This window comes from Macaca nemestrina, chromosome 20 (assembly GCF_043159975.1).
Source record: "Macaca nemestrina isolate mMacNem1 chromosome 20, mMacNem.hap1, whole genome shotgun sequence".
Taxonomy (NCBI): Eukaryota; Metazoa; Chordata; class Mammalia; order Primates; family Cercopithecidae; genus Macaca; species Macaca nemestrina.
In genome coordinates this window covers 18,930,658-18,950,550 of record NC_092144.1, presented here as the reverse complement: position 1 = coordinate 18,950,550, position 19,893 = coordinate 18,930,658, and the positions used below count along the sequence as shown (strand labels likewise).

At 48.9% G+C, this 19,893-nt stretch overlaps 1 protein-coding gene and 1 pseudogene across 5 annotated transcripts in view; both read left to right on the top strand.

Moving 5' to 3' along the window:
- The window catches only part of LOC105494716 (PBX homeobox 4), a 63,280-nt gene that overhangs the window by 23,020 nt on the left and 20,367 nt on the right, over positions 1–19,893 (top strand). For 4 of the 5 annotated variants that reach the window (XM_071086993.1, XM_011763846.3, XM_011764564.2 and 1 more), the window contains exon 2: positions 3,964–4,037. In XM_071086993.1, the coding sequence (XP_070943094.1) occupies positions 3,989–4,037 (49 nt within the window). In that variant the 5' untranslated portion in view covers positions 3,964–3,988. Of the gene's footprint in view, positions 1–3,361; positions 3,484–3,963; positions 4,038–19,893 lie in introns of all 5 variants that reach the window. The other variant, XM_071086992.1, reaches the window with a different exon arrangement.
- LOC139360297 (PHD finger-like domain-containing protein 5A pseudogene) lies at positions 4,001–17,913 on the top strand (annotated as a pseudogene).

Sequence of the window (19,893 nt, the reverse complement as noted above, 5' to 3'; positions counted from 1 at the left end):
TAAACATCAAAGACTTTGTGATTGCTGCTTCCGCTTCCTCTTCACCTCCACATTCTCTTCCAACCTTGTTTCCCCGCTGCTGAGCTCCCTATGACCTTCGTGTTACTAAATCCGAATTCTCTTTATTCATTTATATATTTATTTTTTAGAGACAGGTTCTTGCTATGTTGCCCAGACTGGTCTTGTACTCCTGAGCTCGGGCGATCCTCCCATCTCAGCCTCCCATAGTGCTGGGTTTACAGGCATGAGCTACCGCGCCCAGCCTCAGATTCTCTTCTGCGTTCTTATTCTGCTTGATCTCTCAGCAGCATTTCTCACAGGTTACTCTTCTCTCCATGAAATTCTTCTCTTGGCCGAGCGCAGTCTGGGCAACATAACGAGACCCCGTCTTTACAACAAATACAAAATGTAGCCAGGCGTGTTGGTGTGTGCCTCTTGTCCCAGCTCATTGTCTTGCCATGTTGCCCAGGCTGGTCTCAAACTCCTGACCTCAGCCATCTGCCTGCCTCGGCCTCCCAAAGTGCTGCAATTATAGGCATGAGCCACCGATTTTACGTTTCTGCAGGTCAGAAAGCCAACATGGGCACTCTGGGCTAAAATCAAGGTGTTGCCCATTGAACCCGTGGACTGGTTCCTTGCCTTTTCCAGCCCGTTGAGGCCACCTGCATTCTTTGCTCATGGTCCCCTCCTCCATGATAAAGGCCAGCAACATAGCATCTCTCCGACCCTTACATCATCAAGACTTTCTCCGCCCACATCTGGGAAAGGTTCTCTACTTTTTTTTTTTTTTTTTTTTGAGACGGAGTCTCACTCTGCCGCCCAGGCTGGAGTGCAGTGGCCGGATCTCAGCTCACTGCAAGCTCCGCCTCCCGGGTTCATGCCATTCTCCTGCCTCAGCCTCCCCAGTAGCTGGGACTACAGGTGCCCGCCACCTCGCCTGGCTAGTTTTTTGTATTTTTTAGTAGAGACGGGGTTTCACCGTGTCAGCCAGGATGGTCTCGATCTCCTGACCTCGTGATCCGCCCGCCTCAGCCTCCCAAAGTGCTGGGATTACAGGCTTGAGCCACCGCGCCCGGCCTACTTTTTTTTTTTTTTTCTTGAGACGGAGTCTCGCTCTGTTGCCTAGGCTGGAGTGCAGTGGCCGGATCTCGGCTCACTGCAAGTTCCGCCTGCCGGATTTACGCCATTCTCCTGCCTCAGCCTCCCGAGTAGCTGGGACTACAGGTGCCCGCCACCTCGCCCGGATAGTTTTTTGTATTTTTTAGTAGAGACAGGGTTTCACCATGTTAGCCAGGATGGTCTCGATCTCCTGACCTCGTGATCCGCCCGCCTCGGCCTCCCAAAGTGCTGGGATTACAGGGGTTCTCTACTTTTAAGGGTCATGTGATGACAGTAGGCCCACCCAGATAATCCAGGTTAATCTCTCCATCTCAGGGTCCTTAACCTTAATTACATTGGCAGAATTATTTTTCCCATGTTTTGTAAAGTACCATATTTAGGGTTCTGAGGATTAGCATGTGGACCCTTTTGGGAGCCATTATCCTGCCAACCACAGTTCCCATCCCAAGCGAGCAAAAACCAGAGTTGTCCCCATGACTTTCAAGGCCCTTAGAGTCAATCTCCACTTGCCACTCTGGCTCTCTCCCTCACTCCTAACGCTCAGCACCCTGGTCTCAAATAGCCAGTACTGAACCCAGTGTGTCCCCACAGGGCCTTTGTGCTTGGCTGTTCCTTCTGCCTAAACCATACCTCTCTCCAGCCCTTTTCTTGGTTGATTTCTCCTTCTCATTCTGATCTCAGCTTTGATGTCACCTCAGAGACATGGAAATTCCAAAAAGCCTTCTAACCATCACTGTCATGTGACCCCAGTCGCCCCAAAGCAACTGCCACGGCTGATGGGTTTCTTGTTGGTGTGTTTTTTTTGTTTGTTTGTTTGTTTTTTGAGACGGAGTCTTGCTCTGTCACCCAGGCTGGAGTGCAGTGGCCAGATCTCAGCTCACTGCAAGCTCCGCCTCCCGGGTTTACGCCATTCTCCTGCCTCAGCCTCCCGAGTAGCTGGGACTACAGGCGCCCGCCACCGCGCCCGGCTAGTTTTTTGTATTTTTAGTAGAGACGGGGTTTCACCGTGTTAGCCAGGATGGTCTCGATCTCCTGACCTCGTGATCCGCCCGCCTCGGCCTCCCAAAGTGCTGGGATTACAGGCTTGAGCCACCGCGCCCGGCCTGGTGTGTATTTTTGGTGTCTCACTCCCTCCATCTTAACCGCCCCATGTGTAAAAACCTCAACTGTCTGTGTCTCTGATGTCAGAATGGTGTGTGGCACATAGTAGGTACTCAGTAAACACCTGCCAAGTGACACTGGAAGAAGATGATTGGTGCTTTTGCTTATGCACCAGGATAGGCCACTGCAGGACCATAGCGTGAACACAGATTTCAAGTCATTGGACCTGGACATTTCATAGTTCTTTTCTTTTTCTTTGCTTTTTTTTTTTGAGACGGAGGCTCACTCTGTCGCCCAGGCTGGAGATCAGTGGCGCGATCTCAGCTCACTGCAACCTCTGCTTCCCTGGTTCAAGCAATTCTCCTGTCTCAACCTCCCGAGTAGCTGGGATTACAGGGGTGCACCAACACGCCCAGCTTTTTTGTATTTTTAGTAGAGATGGAGTTTCATCATGTTGGCCAGGCTAGTCTCAAACTCCTGACCTCAGGCAATCCGTCTGCGTCGGCCTCCCAAAGTGCTGGGATTACAGGCATGAGCCACTGCCTCCAGCCTTTTTTTTTTTTTTTTTTTTTTCCTTTCGTCTTAATGACAAGGTCTCTTACGCTGGCTGGAGTACAGTGGCGTGTTCATAGCTCACTACAGCCGCTAACTCATGGGCTCAAGCCATCCTACTGTCTCAGCCTCCCGAGGGACTGGGACTACAGGTATACCACCATGCCCAGCTAATTTTCAAATTTTTGAAGAGAGTGGGTCTCACCATGTTGCCCAGGCCGATCTTAAGTTTCTGGGCTCAAGTGATCCTCCTGCCTTGGCCTCCCAAACTGTTGGGATTACAGACATGAGCCACTAATGCCTTGCAATAGTTTTTGATGAGTTATTTGCATTGCTTAATCTTTAACATATAATGGGAAATGTTTTGAATATTTGTGTATAATTTTATATTATTAGTATTATTATTATTATTGTTGAGACAGAGTCTTACTCTATTGCCTAGGCTGGAGTGCAGTGGCACAATCTTGGCTCACTACAACCTCTGCCTCCCAGGTTTAAGCAGTTCTCCTCACCCACCTGAGTAGCTGGGATTATAGGTACATGACACCATGCCCAGCTAATTTTCTTTTCTTTTTTTTTTTTTTTTGAGATGGAGTCTCACTCTGTCACTCAGGCTAGAGTACAATGGCATGATCTCGGCTCACTGCAACCTCTGCCTCCCGGGTTCAAGCAGTTCTCCTGCCTCAGCCTCCTGAGTAACTGGAATTACAGGTGTGCACCACCATGCCTGACTAATTTTTGTATTTTTAGTAGAGACAGGGTTTCACCATGATGGCCAGCCTGGTCTCGAACTCCTGACCTCAGGCAATCCGCCCACCTTGGCCTCCCAAAGTTCTGGGATTATAGGCGTGAGCCACCGTGCCCAACCAAGTTTTGTATTTTTAATAGAGACAGCATTTTACCATGTTGCCCAGACTGGTCTCAAACTCCTGACCTCAAGTGATCTGCCTGCCTCAGCCTCCCAAAGTGCTGGGATTACAGGCATGAGCCACCACGCCTGGCCTTTATATTGATTTTGTGCAAATCAAATTCATGAAATGTGACTGTACTGCATTTTCGTAAGGCAGCTTATCTATAGTCAGAATGGTAGACCTCGTTTGGTTTGATTTCTCAATGTGGAAGATCTTTACTCTTGGGGATAAAATGATGACTGTTCTTTTCTCACACCCTCCTCTGTCACCTCCCTTTCAGAAAGCATGCTCTGAATTGCCATCGGATGAAGCCTGCTCTGTTCAGCGTGCTCTGTGAGATCAAGGAAAAGACAGGTAGGCTGTTTAGAAGACACTTCCGGGCCGAGCACGGTGGCTCATGCCTGTAATCCCAGCACTTTCGGAGGCCGAGGCGGGCAGATCACCTGAGGTCGGATTCGAGACCAGCCTAACCAACATGGAGAAACCCTGTCTCTATTAAAAATACAAAAATTAGCCAAGCGTGGTGACACATGCCTGTAATCCCAGCTACTTGGGGGGCTAAGGCAGGAGAATCGCTTGAACCTGGGAGGCGGAGGTTACGGTGAGCCGAGATGACGCCACTGCACTCCAGCCTGGGCAATAACAGTGAAACTCTGTTACAAAAAAAAAAAAACACTTCCTATGTGTGTTTAGAGCTGCGGCAGCCACACATACCTCTGGTCTTGTCTCAGCCCTGATGTGCATGGTGGGCAATTTTGCTTGTCCCTTCTGTCTTGCAGAAGACCTCTAGGATGTTTTCTTTCTGCCTTATCCTTGCCCTGGTTTCTGGTATGCGCACTGATTTATTTTGTAGTTTATAACTGAGAAATACTGTTGCAAATCAGTAACAAGCAGCTGCATTCTAGGTTGAAGATCTAAGAGGTGCTTAGCATTCAGTTATATAGAAAAAGTAAAAATGACAGACTTAGGGAAGTTGAATAAGAACAATTTTGTCAGCTGGGCACGATGGCTCACACCTGTAATCCCAGCACTTTGGGAGGCCGAGGCAGGTGGATCACGAAGTCAGGTGTTCAAGACGAGCCTGGCCAAGATGGTGAAACCCCGTCTCTACTAAAAATACAGAATTAGCGGAGTGTGGTGGTACATGCCTGTAATCCCAGCTACTTGGGTGGCTGAGGCAGGAGAATCGCCTCAGGAGAATCCTGAACCCAGGAGGCAGAGGTTGCAGTGAGCCGAGATCGCGCCATTGCACTCCAGCCTGGGCAACAAGAGTAAGACTCTGTCTCAAAAAAAAAAAAAAAGAAAGAAAAGAAAAGTTGAAAAAATAGCACAGAGTTCTCATATCTCCTTCTTTGGGCTTCCTATCTCGTCAACGCCTTCAGAGCCATAGTACAAATATGGAAACCAGGAAATTACGTTGAGTACAGAGCTCTTTAACTGAACTACAGACCTCATTTGGAGTTCCCCAGTTTTTGCCCTAAGGCCCTTTTCTGCCCTGAATCCCACATTGTATTGAGTCATCATGTCTCTTTGGTCTCCTGTGATCTGTGACCTTGTCATCCATGAACGATGTTGACCATTTTAAGGAGAAGCGCTCAGTCATTTTGCAGAACATCTGTCAGTGCGGTTTGTCTGACGTTTCCTCTAGATTGGACCAAAGTTGTGAGTTTGTGGCCAGAGTTCCACAGAGGTGATGTGTGTGTCCTCGGCACCTTGTGTCAGGAAAAACATGCTGTCAATATGTCCTGTCACTGCTACCATTGACCTTGATCACTTGGTCAAGGTTAATAACAATTTGAAAATAGCTTACAAGTGGGGCCACCAAATAAGGTATTTAAATCAGTGGTGGTCTGCACAAAGGGTCACTTGATTTCTTCGAGTGAGTTGGTCTCTTGAGGTCAATTATTTGAATTTTGTGTGTCACTTCGGAGCGTAGCACTTCATACATACAGAGGCTTCTGGAAAGTGTATATGTTGTACAAAAGTGTGTTTCTTTCTGAACACTGTTTTGGTGCAAGATTGATGTGTACTTGACATATACAGTGATAGAGAACAGCAAGAGGGTCTGGATCCTGCCTCCACCTCTGGCTGCATGACCCTGGTCCTTGGCTGAACCTTTCTCTGTTCCTGGCCCTCCTCTGATTTGGGGGCAATAATAATACTTAGCTCGTGGTTACTGAGGACTGTTGAGGACTGTGTGAATTCATATATGTAAGCATGTCTCCTGCCCAGCTGTCAGAAGGGATGTGGTAACTAAAGAAGAAATTCAAGTTTAAATCTACATTTAAGTTTCACCTAAATGCTACGAGGACATGATGTCCCTAACCCTCACCAGTGTGAATTTATTTCTATTTTTATTTTTTTGAGATGGAGTTTCACTCTTGTTGCCCAGGCTGGAGTGCAATGGCGCGATCTTGGTTCACTGCAAACTCCGCCTCCTGGGTTCAAGCGATTCTCCTGCCTCAGCCTCCCGAGTAGCTGGGATTACAGGTGCCCGCCACCACACCCAGCTAATTTTTTGTATTTTTTATTAGAGATGGGGTTTCACCATGTTAGCAGGCTGGTCTTGAACTCCTGACCTCAGGTGATCCGCCTGCCTCTGCCTCTCAAAGTGCTGGGATTACAGGCGTGAGCCACCACACCTGGGCTTTTTTTTTTTTTTTTTTTTTTTGGAGACAGGGTCTCACTCTGTCACCCAGGCTGGAGGGCAGTGACATAATCTCAGCCCACTTCAGCCTCTTGGGTGGGTGATCCTCCCACTCCATCCTCCCAAGTAGCTGGGACTACAGGTGCGAGCCAAAAGCTAATTTTTGTATTTTTTGTAGAGAGAGGATTTTGTCATGTTGCCCAGGTTGGTCTCAAACTCCTGGCCTCCCAAAATGCCGGGATTACGTGCATGAGCCACTGTGCCCAACCAGCCTTGTATTCTGTTCTGCCTCTGCCTGCTTCACCCAATCCTCTAAGGAGCCCTGATTCCTTTCAGAGTAAATCTTGGCCCTTGATGTGCTCATTGCTGTTGGGGTGTTGCTGCTCTTGGACACTCTTAGGACACAGAGCTAAGGAATATTTGTGGGTTATTACAGACGTGTGTGTACACACACACAGGTGCACACACATTCACATCTGTTCTTGTATGTCTGTATATGTTAAAAACCATGCGTTCATTACAATATCTTTATTTTTGTTTATTCATTCATTCATTCATTCTCACTCTCTTGCCCAGCCTGGAGTGCAGTGGTGCAATCTCAGCCTCCCAGGTTTAAGCATTTCTCCTGCCTCAGCCTCCGAGTAGCTGGGATTATGGTGTGCACTACCACGCCTGGCTAATTTTGTATTTTTAGTAGAGACAGGGTTTCATCATGTTGGCCAGACTCGTCTCAAACTCCTGACCTCAAGTGACGTGCCCGCCTCAGCCTCCCAAAGTGCTGGGATTACAGATGTGAGCCACCGTGCCCAGCTTATTTTTATTTTTGAGACAGGGTCTCATGCTGTCACCAGGCTGGAATGCAATGGTGAAGTCACAGCTCATTGCAGCCTCAACCTTCTGGGCTCAAGCAATCCTCCCACCTTGGCCTCCCAAAGGGCCGGGATTACATGCGTGAGCCACTATACCTGGCCCATTCCAATATCTTTAATTCTAGTTCACCACAGGGTTCCCACTATTTTTCTCTCTTTCCAGGTTTGTGACTCCTTTCTCCAACAGTGAGAGCCTGCTCCTGTTGTCCTCAGTACTTTTGCTTGTGTAATCCATCTCCCACCTCCTTCACCCCCAAGTATACTTAATCCCCCAGCTAAGCAGACCCCTCTTTGTCCCCACCCCCCAGCAGACTGATGCTGCTGACAGCCTCTACGTGATCCGCCCCCTGTTGGTCTCCAACACCCAGTGCCAGGTCATCCTCCCCGCCGGGGCCAGTTGCTGGGCTGTGATGCCCCTGGCTTCCTGCCCACCTCAGATGCCTCTCAGGGGTGTGTGAATATTTGATGACCTATCTTATCTGTTCCTTATTTAAATTGTGGGGAGCAGGTGCTATGGAAATTGAAACACAATGGTTAGGCTTTCCTGGGGAACCAGACACACAAGTTTCTTGTTAGCAGGGAACTGGTTTTAAGCAAATTTGCCCTCAACTCCCTGGCAGCACTCCCTGCTGGTGCTTCAGCATTCGTATGGTGAGCTGGACAAGCGGGGACCCTGCACCCGAACAAGCCCCAAGTCCTGTGGGCTGAGGGAAACTGCCCAGAGAGGACACAGCCAGTGTGTATCCACCCCCTGGAGACACTGGCTGTGGTCACGTGTTCCTTAGTATTGTGGAATTGTGTAATGTTGGCCCATTTCACTTTTCACCTAATAAAAATAAGTCAGTGTCAGGACCACCTGCAGAGGCATGTGTACCACTAGGCACAGGCAGCCCAAATTGTCCCCTGCTCACCCCTGACCCTGACCCCAGGAAGCAGCCTTTGGGGACTCCCCATTGCCCACAGCAGGTGTTCAGCAATGCAACATCTGGAATTTAGTAATAATAAAAAGCTATTTTAAAAAGTACTTTTAAGGCTGGGTGCCATGACTCACGCCTATAATCCCAGCACTTTGGGAGGCCAAGACAGGTGGACCACCTGAGATCGGGAGTTCGAGACCAGCCTGACCAACATAGCGAAACCCCGTCTCTATTAAAAATGCAAACATTAGCTAGGCGTGGTGGCATGTGCCTGTAATCCCAGTTACTCAGGAGGCTGAGGCAGGAGAGTTGCTTGAATCCAGGAGGCGAAGATTGCAGTGAGACAACATGCGCCACTGCACTCCAGCCTGGGCAACAGAGTAAGACCCTGTCCAAAATAAAAAAGAAGTACTTTAATCAACTGTAGTGTCGGGAAGCTGTCATTCTTGACCTTCTTCCTACCAGTGAGCTGCTGGGGCTGAAAGAGAAACTGGTTTTTGAGAGTGTGGGTGTTCAACCTGGGCACGCCTCTTCATGATTCCAGCTGCCCCTGTGTGGATGTTACTGCGTGAGTCTGTTAGTCTCAAATGCAGCAGTTTCAGGAGGGAAAACAAGAGTTGATGACAACTGTTGCCAACAAGTGCAGCCGAGATGTCTGTACATTTCAACCCCTGGCGTGGCCCTGCCCCCCCATCCTCCTAGGCTTTGAGGGCCATGCTGAGGACATTTTATGTTTTTAGACAGAGTTTCGCTCTTGTTGCCCAGGCTGGAGTGCAATGGCGTGATCTCGGCTCACTGCAACCTCCGCCTCCCAGGTTCAAGCAATTCTCCTACCTCAGCCTCCCGAGTAGCTGGGATTACAGGCATCTGCCACCATACCCAGGTAACTGTTTGTATGTAGTAGAGAGAGGGTTTCACCATGTTGGTCAGGCTGGTCTCGAACTCCCAACCTCAGGTGATCCGCCCACCTCAACTTCCCAAAGCGCTGGGATTACAGCCATGTGCCATCACGCCCAGTGACATTTTTAATTTTTAATTAATTAATTTATTTATTTAAATTAAGATACAGAGCCTCACTGTGTTGCCCAGACTGGCCTCAAACTCCTGGGCTTAAGTGATCCTCCCACCTCAGCTTCCCGAGTGGCTGGGATCACAGGCACACACAGCCATGTCCAGGGGTCGCTGAGGACTTTTTTTTCGGGGGATGAGGTCTTAGTATGTTGCCCAGGTTGGCCTTGAACTCCTGAGCTCAAGTGATCCTCCTGCCTCAGCCTCCCAAGGTGTGGGGTTACAGGCATGCGCCACTGCACCTGGCCACTCAGGACTTTTGATTCCTCTAACCTGAGTCCCAAGGCCACTGCAGGGCTCAGAGCATAGGCCACCTGGGCATTTCCTTGGAAACTAATGGTTTCTTCCCGCTGACTGGCTCAAATGGCTGGGAACGGGGTATGTTTTGGGGGGGGTGCAGTAGGACAGGGATGAGACAGCAACTGCTCCTCCCCAAAATGCACAAGGCCGGAGCTGGGGGCTTCCTGTTCCTGAGTATCACCTGGAGTGTTTTCAGATGTCTTTTTACATCAGAAGTGCAGTCAGTGAGTGCTGTAGGTCCCCCCTGTGGGCCACCGGTCTTGATGTAAGGAACACCTCAGCCTTCTAGTCTCAGAGACAAGACAGCCAGGGGCAGGAAAGTAAACAGGATCTCAAATCTGCTCCATCTGTCCCCATCCCGTGACCAGGAATGGCCAAGTCTTAGCCCAGAGGAAACCGTTCATGGTCCTGATCCTGCACCCTGTGGTACCCACGGGCCACCTATCGAAGGGCAATCCCATGAGCCGAGGTCTTGGCGTGCTTCTGGATGTAACCCACAGTTCTCACATTGCCCTCTGGCTGAAGTCTGCAGCAGGCCTTGTAGTAAAGACCAAACTTCCACAGAGCATTTAAAGCCTGGTGGGGCAGGACATGGTGGCTCACACCTATAATCCCAGTACTTTGGAAGGCCAAGGTGGGAGGATCGCTGGAGCCCAGGAGTATGAGACCAGCCTGGGCAACACAGTAAGACCCCATCTCTACGACAACAACAACAAAAAGATTAAGTCTGGTGGGTATTGATGGAGCCTGGGCAGGCAGCTTGGGCTTTCCTCAAAATGTTCCCCAGAGCCCTGCACAGCCTGGGGCAGACCCTGTTTCTCCTATTTTACAGATGGGCAGTGGGAAGCTCTAAGAGACAGGGGCCTCCCCAGGGCACACCAGTCACCCGCAGCCAGGTTGCATGCTGCCCCCCCTTACACTGTCCTCACTTGTGAAAGGGACCCAGGGCCTGTCTCTCATGGCCTGCGCTCATGGGCCCCACACACCCACCTGTGTCATCTGAACAATGACCATTCCTGGGCAGCGCAGGGTCTAGGATGCGCTATGTTCTCAGGGTCTGTCCTGGTGCCTTTGTTTTTGTTGAATGAAGAACTGTTGTTGGTGACTGATACATATTAACTGAAATCCCTTTCATCCAGTTCCCCTTATGAGGTTCAGAAGATTCAGTGTCTGGGGGCCTGACTTCGAACACAGGGCTTATCACTCACAGCAGCCTGAAAAGAAAGTGGTCCTCAATGTAAACCTGGCATCACCAGATGCACTGCCCGCACTCCCTGGCGAACCCGAGGAATGGCCTGTCGGAGGTTTGCCGGCAAGTGCCTCAAAGCTTATCTCCTCGGGTCAGCTTCATCACACCACAGTGCCTGGGCGCTCCTGCCCTGAGGTGGTCTCTGAAGGCCAAGGATATCCTCAGCGTATGCATTTCCTCCCAAACCCTCCTTCCCAGAAACAGATGTCTTCCTCGGTGTCTGGAGGAGCTGTTCTGAGGAGAACAAAATAAACCCTTATTAGTTGCAGAGCTTTGAATTTAGCTGGGAGGACCAGATACTGGCCACAGTCCCTTTGCTGAGACCCTGGGACTAGGTATCTTGCAGAATTCAAAAGCATTGGATTTAAGATTTGTCACGTTGGCCAGGTACAGTAGCTCACGCCTGTAATCCCAGCACTTTGGGAGGCTGAGGCAGGCGGATCATCTGAGGTCAGGAGTTCGAGACCAGCCTGGCCAATATGGTGAACCACCCCTACCCCTCCCTCACCCACCCATCTCTACTGAAAATACAAAAACTAGTCGGGCATGGTGGCAGGTGCCTGTAATCCTAGCTACATGGGAGGCTGAGGCAGAAGAATCACTTGAACCCAGGATGTGAGGGTTACAGTGAGCTGAGATCACACCACTGTACCCCCGCCTGGGTGACAGAGTGAGACTCTGCCTCTAAAAAAAATAAAAATAAAAAATAAAGTTTGTCACATCGATGTTCCCAGTGAGGACTCAGGTGTGGCCTGAATTCACACAGTGGTGTTTGGCACCAGGGCGGGGACAGCCTGGCACATTGGAATGGCTCAGGCTTTACCTCCACGTGAGCATGAGTGACAGCTTGTGTGAAAAGCTTCGGATCTTAGATCTTGAGTGGGCAGGCAGCTTCAAGACGGCGTACTGAGCCCCAGAGGCCCCTTGCAGACCCACCCGGCCATCCCATCCTGGGCGGTTCTCAAAAAGGGGCCTGTTTTGCCTTCTCTACCCTGTGACTGTGTCTCTGGGAAACGAGAAGTTTCTCAGCCAGGCCTGTTGTGCTGCAGGAACTCTTGCTGTGCCATAGGAGTGCACAGAGCCCCGTTCAGAGGAGCAAATGTAAATAATGCATAACATCAGGGAATGCCTTTTTGTCTTCCTGACTGATGATTGGCCTTGCTAGTAGTTGGCAGGCATAAGCCATTCTCAGGTCTGTTGCAATTACAGAATGGGGTTCTGTAGGTTCAGCCAGGAAGCTGGGGTGTCATGGTGCTCATGGGGGTTCCTTGGTCCCAGCAGTCACCCTAAGGCCCACGAGTCACCTATCTGGAACTGAGATCCTTTTTCTAATTAGCTGTACCCTGGGGCTGAGTCCCATGTACATTTCTTTAGGGTTCTTCTGGGAGTAGACCCCCAGGAGCTGGGGGACTTATTCTCCAGGTTGATTGGAGTGTCCTTTCCTCCCCTCAGTCTCAGGGTAACTCACGAATCGAGCCCCTGAGTCTGATCAGCCAGGTGGCTCCAGACACTCACCGCAGGGCTGTTTACATTTGAATTAATTAAAACCAAATGCAATTAACCAGTGCATTCCTCAGCCACACCAGTGACATTTCAAGTCTCAGCAGCCACACAGGGCTGGTGCCGCCTATAATAGACAGATCTAGAACATTCCATCATTGCCAAAGTATCTGTCTGTTGGACAGAAAAATGGATCAGTATATATAAATATATAGATTAAGGAATCTGAAAACAACCTGATGTCCATGATAACTAGAAAAACAAAACGTGTGTCCCGGTGCCGTGGCTCATACCTGTAATTCCAGTACTTTGGGAGGCCGAGGTGGGTGGATCACTTGAGGTCAGGGGTTCAAGACCAGCCTGGCCAACATGGTGAAACCCCGTCTCTACTAAAAATATAAAGATTAGCCAGGCGTGGTGGCATATACCCGTAATCCCAGCTATTCAGGAGGCTGAGGCATGAGAATCACTTGCACCTGGGAGGCAGAGGTTGCAGTGAGCTGAGATTGAGCCAATTCTCTCTAGCCTGGGCTACAGAGCAAGACTCTGTCTCAAAGAAAAAGAAAGAAAACAAAACGTGGTCCATCCATCCAATGGAGTATTATTCAGCCGTAGAGAGGAATGAAGTATTGGCACAGGCTACAACGTGGATGCACCTCGAAAACATGATGCTGGGTAGGTGACGCCAGATGCGAAATGTCACATCACGTGCTGTGTGATTCCATCCATATGAAGAGTCCAGATCAGGCAAATCCATAGAGACAGGAAGACTCGTGGTTGTCCCGGGGCTAGGGAGAGGGAGTAGAGAGTGACTGCTCATAGAGACAGGGTATCTTTAGGGAGGATGAGAATGTTAGCTAGTGGTGGTGGTCACACAACCTTGGGAATAAACTAAAAACCACTGAATTATTCACTTGAAGCAGGTGAATGTTATGGCATGTTAATTATATCTCAATAAAGCTCACCTCAAGGACTGAGGGTCTTTGCTAGGGGCAGTATCTAAAACAGTGTGCCTGTAGCTTAAGGCCTTAGTGCACATGCACATTCTTATGAATTAGCACTTTTTTGCTGCCTTTTAGAGCTTCACCATTGACGGAAACTGTCTCGTGTGCTTGCAGTTTTCTGGTTTGTCTTCTGACCTCTGACTCCTCTCCTGGAAGAACAGCATCAAGAAAGCGCAGGGCAGATCTGTGGTTCATCTCTGCCCTGTTGTGGGCTTGGCACACCGTAGATACTGAGATACCGGGGAACTCCTTTTTTCCTTTTTTCTTTTTTTCTTTTGAGATGGAGTCTCGCTCTGTCGCCCAGGCTGGAGTGCAATGGCACAGTCTCAGTTCACTGCAACCTCCACTTCCCGGGTTCAAGCAAGTCTCCTGCCTCAGCCTCCCAAGTAGCTAGGATTACAGGTGCCCACCACCACGCCCAGCTAATTTTTGTATTTTTAGTAGAGACGGGATTTCACCATGTTGGCCAGGCTGGTCTCAAACTCCTGACCTCAGGTGATCCACCTGCCTCAGCCTCCCAAAGTGCTGGGATTACAGGCAGGAGCAAGCATGAGCCACTGTGCCCGACCAGAATTTTTTTTTTCTTTCTTTCTTTTTCTTTGTCTTTTTTTTTTTTTTTTCTTTGACGGAGTCTCACTTGGTCGCCCAGGCTGGAGTGCAGTGGTGTGATCTCGGCTCACTGCAAACTCTGCCTCCTGGGTTCATGCCATTCTCCTGCCTCTGCCTCCCGAGTAGCTGGGACTACAGGCGCCCGCCATCACACACCACTAATTTTTGGTATTTTTAGTAGAGATGGCATTTCACGGTGTTAGCCAGGATGGTCTGGATCTCCTGACCTCATGATCTGCCCACCTCAGCCTCCCAAAGTGCTGGGATTACAGGTGTGAGCCACCACGCCCAGCCTCTTTTCATTTTATTTATTTATTTTTTTTTTTTGAGTCAAGATCTCGCTCTGTCACCCAGGCTGGAGGCACTGGAGTGGTCAAAGCTCACTGCTCCTTTGAATTCTCGAGCTCAAGCGATCCTCCCGCTTCAGCCTCTGGAGTAGCTGGACTATAAGTGGGCACCACCATGCCTGGATATTTTTTTGTGGAGATGGGATCTTGCTGTGTTGCCCAGGCTGATCTTAAACTCTTGTCCTCAAGCAGTCCTCCCTTCTCAGCCTCTAAAAGTGCTGGGATTACAGGGATGAGCCAACCGGTCCAGCCCCAGTGAACTTACTGATAGATCAGTTCCTTGGGAAATTCCTTTTAGAGTAGTCAGGGCACTGGATGGCCTAAAACTCTTTGACTTTCAGGTTGGGAATTGGTTGGTCATGTTTAGTGTGCATGTTGCTAGGCTGGTTACCTCCCTGTATGAGACTCAGCCAAAGAGGCACCATACCTCATGGTGATTGTAGCCCAGCTCCTGAAGCTTCTAGACCTTTCCCCCATGGATCTCATTAGTTGTTGTTTGAAATTAGAGCATTTCTTCAGATGAAAAAATTGGGTCACACGGTGGCTCACACCTGTAATCCCAGCACTTTTGGAGGCTGAGGCGGGTAGATCACAAGGTCAGGAGTTCGAGACCAGCCTGGCCAACATGGTGAAACCCCGTCTCTACTAAAAATACAAGAATTGTATGGTGGCCACCTTAGTTGGGAACTATGGCTAAACATTGTCCTGATTTGATCTTTTGCCGCAAGCAGGCTGGTGTTGCTATCAGAAGACTGTGTGAAAAATGTGATGGCAAGTGTGTGATTTGTGACTCCTATGTGCGTCCCTGCACTCTGGTGCGCCTATGTGATGAGTGTAATTATGGATCTTACCAGGGGCGTTGTGTGATCTGTGGAGGCCCTGGGGTCTCTGATGCCTATTATTGTAAGGAGTGCACCATCCAGGAGAAGAATAGGGATGGCAGCCCAAAGATTGTCTATTTGGGGAGCTCTAAGACCTCTTCTATGAACACAAAAAATATGGCTTCAAGAACAGGGTGATTGGTGGGTGGCCTCCTCCTCCCCGCCACCCCACATCAAGCTGCTGCAGCTGCCAGAAAAGATGCCTACTATTACCAGCAGAAAGGGAGCGGAGCCCAGAGCATCACCAGGAGTGCCTGCTGGTGTACTGGCGGCTTGCCACCCCCTCCTCTCCCTTCACCCAGACATGTAGTAGGGATGGAAAAGGATTCTTCACAGAGCACTTTGGCACACCGTATCAGAGAAAAATTGATAGATTAATTAATGGTTTTTACTGAATTCAAGAAGCAAAGATCTGTTCTCCATATTGATATGTTCTCCCTCAACCAGGATCTTCTAAAAAGAAATAATATTTTAGCCTTCTGCTTGAGTAGTTGACTGTGAAACTACGCCCAGTGAAAAACATGTTCTTGCAGCAACTCTGGTGGCAGCTGTCCTTGAGGAACCTTCAGTGTGTGGTGGGAAGCTATCAGAACAAGAAATGTAGGCATTTACTCTTTTTTTTTTTTTTTTTTTTAATTTGAGACGGAGTCTTGCTCTGTCACCAAGGCTGGAGTACAATGGCTTGATCTCGACTCATCAAAAATTCCACCTGCCGGGGTCAAGCAATTCTCCTGCCTCAGTTGCCCAAGTAGCTGGGATTATAGGCACCCACCACCACACCCGGCTAATTTTTGTATTTTTAGTAGAGATGGGGCTTCACCACGTTGGCCAGGGTGGTCTCGAAATCCTGACCTCAGGTGATCCACCTACCTCAGCCTCCCAAAGTGCTGGTATTACAGGCATGAGCCACCGCTCCCGGCCTACTGTTTTAACACTTGTGCTGGTGTCATGTTATTTTCATTCTGAGAAACTGGAAACTCTTTCTGTTGCTATTATAGTAATAAAGTTGGTGTTTATTTTCTGGTAGTCAAAAAACAAAATTTAGCTGGGCAGGGTGGCAGGTGCCTGTTTTTCTTTTCTTTTTTTTTTTTTTTTTAGTGGAGTCTCACTCTCTCACTCAGGCTGGAGTGCAGTGGCGCCATCTCGGCTCACTGTAACCTCCACCTCCTGGGTTCAAGCGATTCTCCTGCCTCAGCCTCCTGAGTAGATGGGACTACAGGTGCGTGCCACCATGCCCAGCTAATTTTTTGTATTTTTAGTAGAGACGGGGTTTTAATGTTTTAACCATGATGGTCCCAATCTCCTGACTTCGTGATCCGTCCACTTCGGCCTCCCAAAGTGCTGGGATTACAGGCATGAGCCATTGTGCCCGGCCAAGTGCTGTTTTTCTTAGCTGTGGCCCTTAAATGTTTGCAATTCCTCACAGGGGCCTTGTTTTTCCAGATGTGCTGCCTGGCACATCTGAAAAAATACATATTACAATGTTTTACTGTCTTCCTTTTGCCCTGTTACCACGTGCAGGGACAGTAGCACAGAAAAACAAGCCTAAACCGCATGTCATTTTTATTCAGCATCAGCAGTTCATATAATTGTTTGTTTGTTTATTTTGTGAGATAGGGTCTTGCTCTGTCACCCAGGCTGGAGTACAGTGGCGTGATCATGGCTCAATGCATTCTTGACTTCCCAGGTTCAGGTGATCCTCCCACCTCAGCCTCTCAAATAGCTGAGACTACAGATACAAGCCACCTTGTCTGGCAAATTTTTGTATTTCTTATAGATGGGGGTCTTGCTACGTTGCCCAGGCTGGTCTTGAACTCCTGGGCTTAAGTGATCCTCCCATCTCAGTCCCTCAAAGTGCTAGGATTACAGGCATGAACCACCACATGCTCGGCCTATTTATTTTTTAAATGTACAAAACAGTAGGAACTTTTTTTAAAAATCACCTAATAGTTTATTTCAGAACTGCAGGGTTTTAATTAACAAGCATGTAAACATATGGAAATGAAATTAATTTGCATATTTGGTTGTGGTTCCAGCATCTTCATTTCTCACATGTCCGTGTGAAAAGATCACCAAACAGGCTTCGTGTGAGCAACATGGCTGTTTATTTCACCTGGGTGCAAGTGGGCTGAGTCCGAAAAAGGAGTCAGCAAAGGGTGATGGCATTATCATTAGTTCTTACAGGTTTTGGGATACGCAGTGGAGTTAGGAGCAATGTTTTATGGGCTGCGGGTGGATCTCACAAAGTACATTCTCAAGGGTGGGGAGAATTACAAAGAACCTTCTTAAGGGTGGAGGAGATTACAAAGTACATTGATCAGTTAGGTTGGAGAAGAAACAAATGACAATGGTGGAATGTCATCAGTTAAGGCTATTTTCCTTTCTTTTGTGGATCTTCAGTGGCTTCAGGCCATCTGGATGTTTACGTGCAGATCACAAGGGATATGATGGCTTAGCTTGGGCTCAGAGGCCTGACACTTCAGTTATGACTGGTTGTGATATGTTTTAATTAGAGATGATGGAGATTTGCCTAGTGTGATAATCCCTCAGTTGGATGAATATCTAGTGTGTGGCAGTCACTATTTCAGAAACTGATGAGTGTTTGTTAAGGGTTATTCTTTTTAAAGTCCTGTGGATCTGAGAAACTTCCATGACTTAAGAATTTATCTAGAATGTTACTTTTTTTTTTTTTTTTTGAGATGGAGTCTCGCTCTGTCACCCAGGCTGGAGTATCTTGACTCACCTCAATCTCTGCCTCCCAGGTTCAAGAGATTCTCCTGCCTTAGCCTCCCAAGTAGCTGGGATTACAGGTGTGCACTACCACGCCCAGCTAATTTTATTTTTTATTTTTTTTTTTTTTTGAGACGGAGTCTCGCTGTGTCGCCCGGGCTGGAGTGCAGTGGCCGGATCTCAGCTCACTGCAAACTCTGCCTCCGGGGTTTACGCCATTCTCCTGCCTCATCCTCCCGAGTAGCTGGGACTACAGGCGCCCGCCATCTCGCCCGGCTAGTTTTTTGTATTTTTTAGTAGAGATGGGGTTTCACCGTGTTAGCCAGGATGGTCTCGATCTCCTGACCTCGTGATCCACCCGTCTCGGCCTCCCAAAGTGCTGGGATTACAGGCTTGAGCCACCGCGCCCGGCCTAATTTTATATTTTTAGTAGAGATGGGGTTTCGCCATGTTGGCCGGACTGGTCTGTCTCAGAGAACAGAACAAAGCCTGTTCTAGCGCCTGTCCTAGAATGTTACTTAAATGAACTAACCTGTGGGATGTGGCCTAAAAGGTAAAGCCAGGCAGTTCTCAATACAAACAGTCTGGGTTCTAGAAGTCTCTTTGTTTAGAGTTAAGGAGTAACCTCAGTGCCCATGATGCCCAGGAAACCATAAGATAAAACAGCCCTTGGGCCCGAAGGTGGCTCACGCCTGTAATCCCAGCCCTTTGGGAGGCCAAGGGGGGCGGTTCGCGAGGTTAGGAGCTTGAGACCAGCCTGGCCAACATGGTAAAACCCCAACTCTACTAAAAATACAAAAATTAGCCAGGTATGGTGGGGCATGCCTGTAGTCCCATCTACTCGGGAGGCTGAGGCAGGAAAATTGCTTGAACCCTGGAGGTGGAGGTTGCAGTGAGCCGAGATTATGCCACTGCACTCCAGCTTGAGCAACAGAGTGAGACTTCATCTCAAAAAAAAACCCAAAAAACAAAAATAAAAAAAGTAAAAAGCCCTTGGTTGTGTCAGACCACACCTTGAGGTCTGTTGGGGGCAGTGTGGAGGTTAGGAGGAGTTGTCCGTTACATCCATGACTCTCTGGGTGGCTCCAGCTGTAGGGACACCCTTCAGCCTATGAATGGGTCACATCTTCTTCGTCGTGCCGTGCTGCCTGCTGGTCTGTCCCACTCCCGAGTTTCTGGTCTCCTTGACTGGACCCTGCTGGTCTGAGCCGAGGAGGGACCTCCCTGCCTACCTGTGTCTGATTTGAAGCAGTGGCTCTAAAATATCTCCAGGAAGACTGGGGTTTGCTGTGGGGTTTGAGGACATGCCCATTATCAGGTTAAGGAAGGTTCTTTCTATTCTTTGATTTGCCTAAGGGTTTTATTTTTTTGAATCAGAGTCTCGTTCTGTCACCCAGGCTGGAGTGCAGTGGCACAATCTTGGCTCACTGCAACCTCCGCCTCTTGGGTGCAAGCAATTCTCGAGCCTCTACCTCCTGAGGAGCTGGGATTACAGGTGCGCGCCACCACACCCAGCTAATTTTTCTTTCTTTTTTTTTTTTTTGAGACAAAGTTTCACTCTTGTTGCCCAGGTTGTAGTGCAATGCCATGATCTTGGCTCACAACCTCCACCTCCTGGGTTCAAGCGATTCTCCTGCCTCAGCCCCCCGAGTAGCTGGGATTATAGGCGTGTGCCACCACGCCCAGCTAATTTTGTATTTTTAGTAGAGATGGGGTTTCTCCATGTTGGTCAGGCTGGTCTCCAACTCCTGACCTGAGGTGATCCGCCCGCCTCGACCTTCCAAAGTAGTGGGTTTACAGGCGTGAGCCACCACGCCCAGGTAATTTTTCTATTTTTACTAGAGATGGGGTTTCACTATGTTGGCCAGGCTGGTCTGGAACTCCTGACCTCAGGTGATCCCTCCCAACCCCAGCCTCCTAAAGTGCTGGGATTAGGGCATGAACCACCATGCCTGGCCAGGTTTGCCCAAGGGTTTTAATTGATTTTGTTAATTTTCTGTATCTTTTTATTGGCCGGGAAGGGGGTCTTGCTTTGTGGATCTGACTGGAGTACAGTGGCATAGTCACAGCCCACTGCAGCTTCAACCTC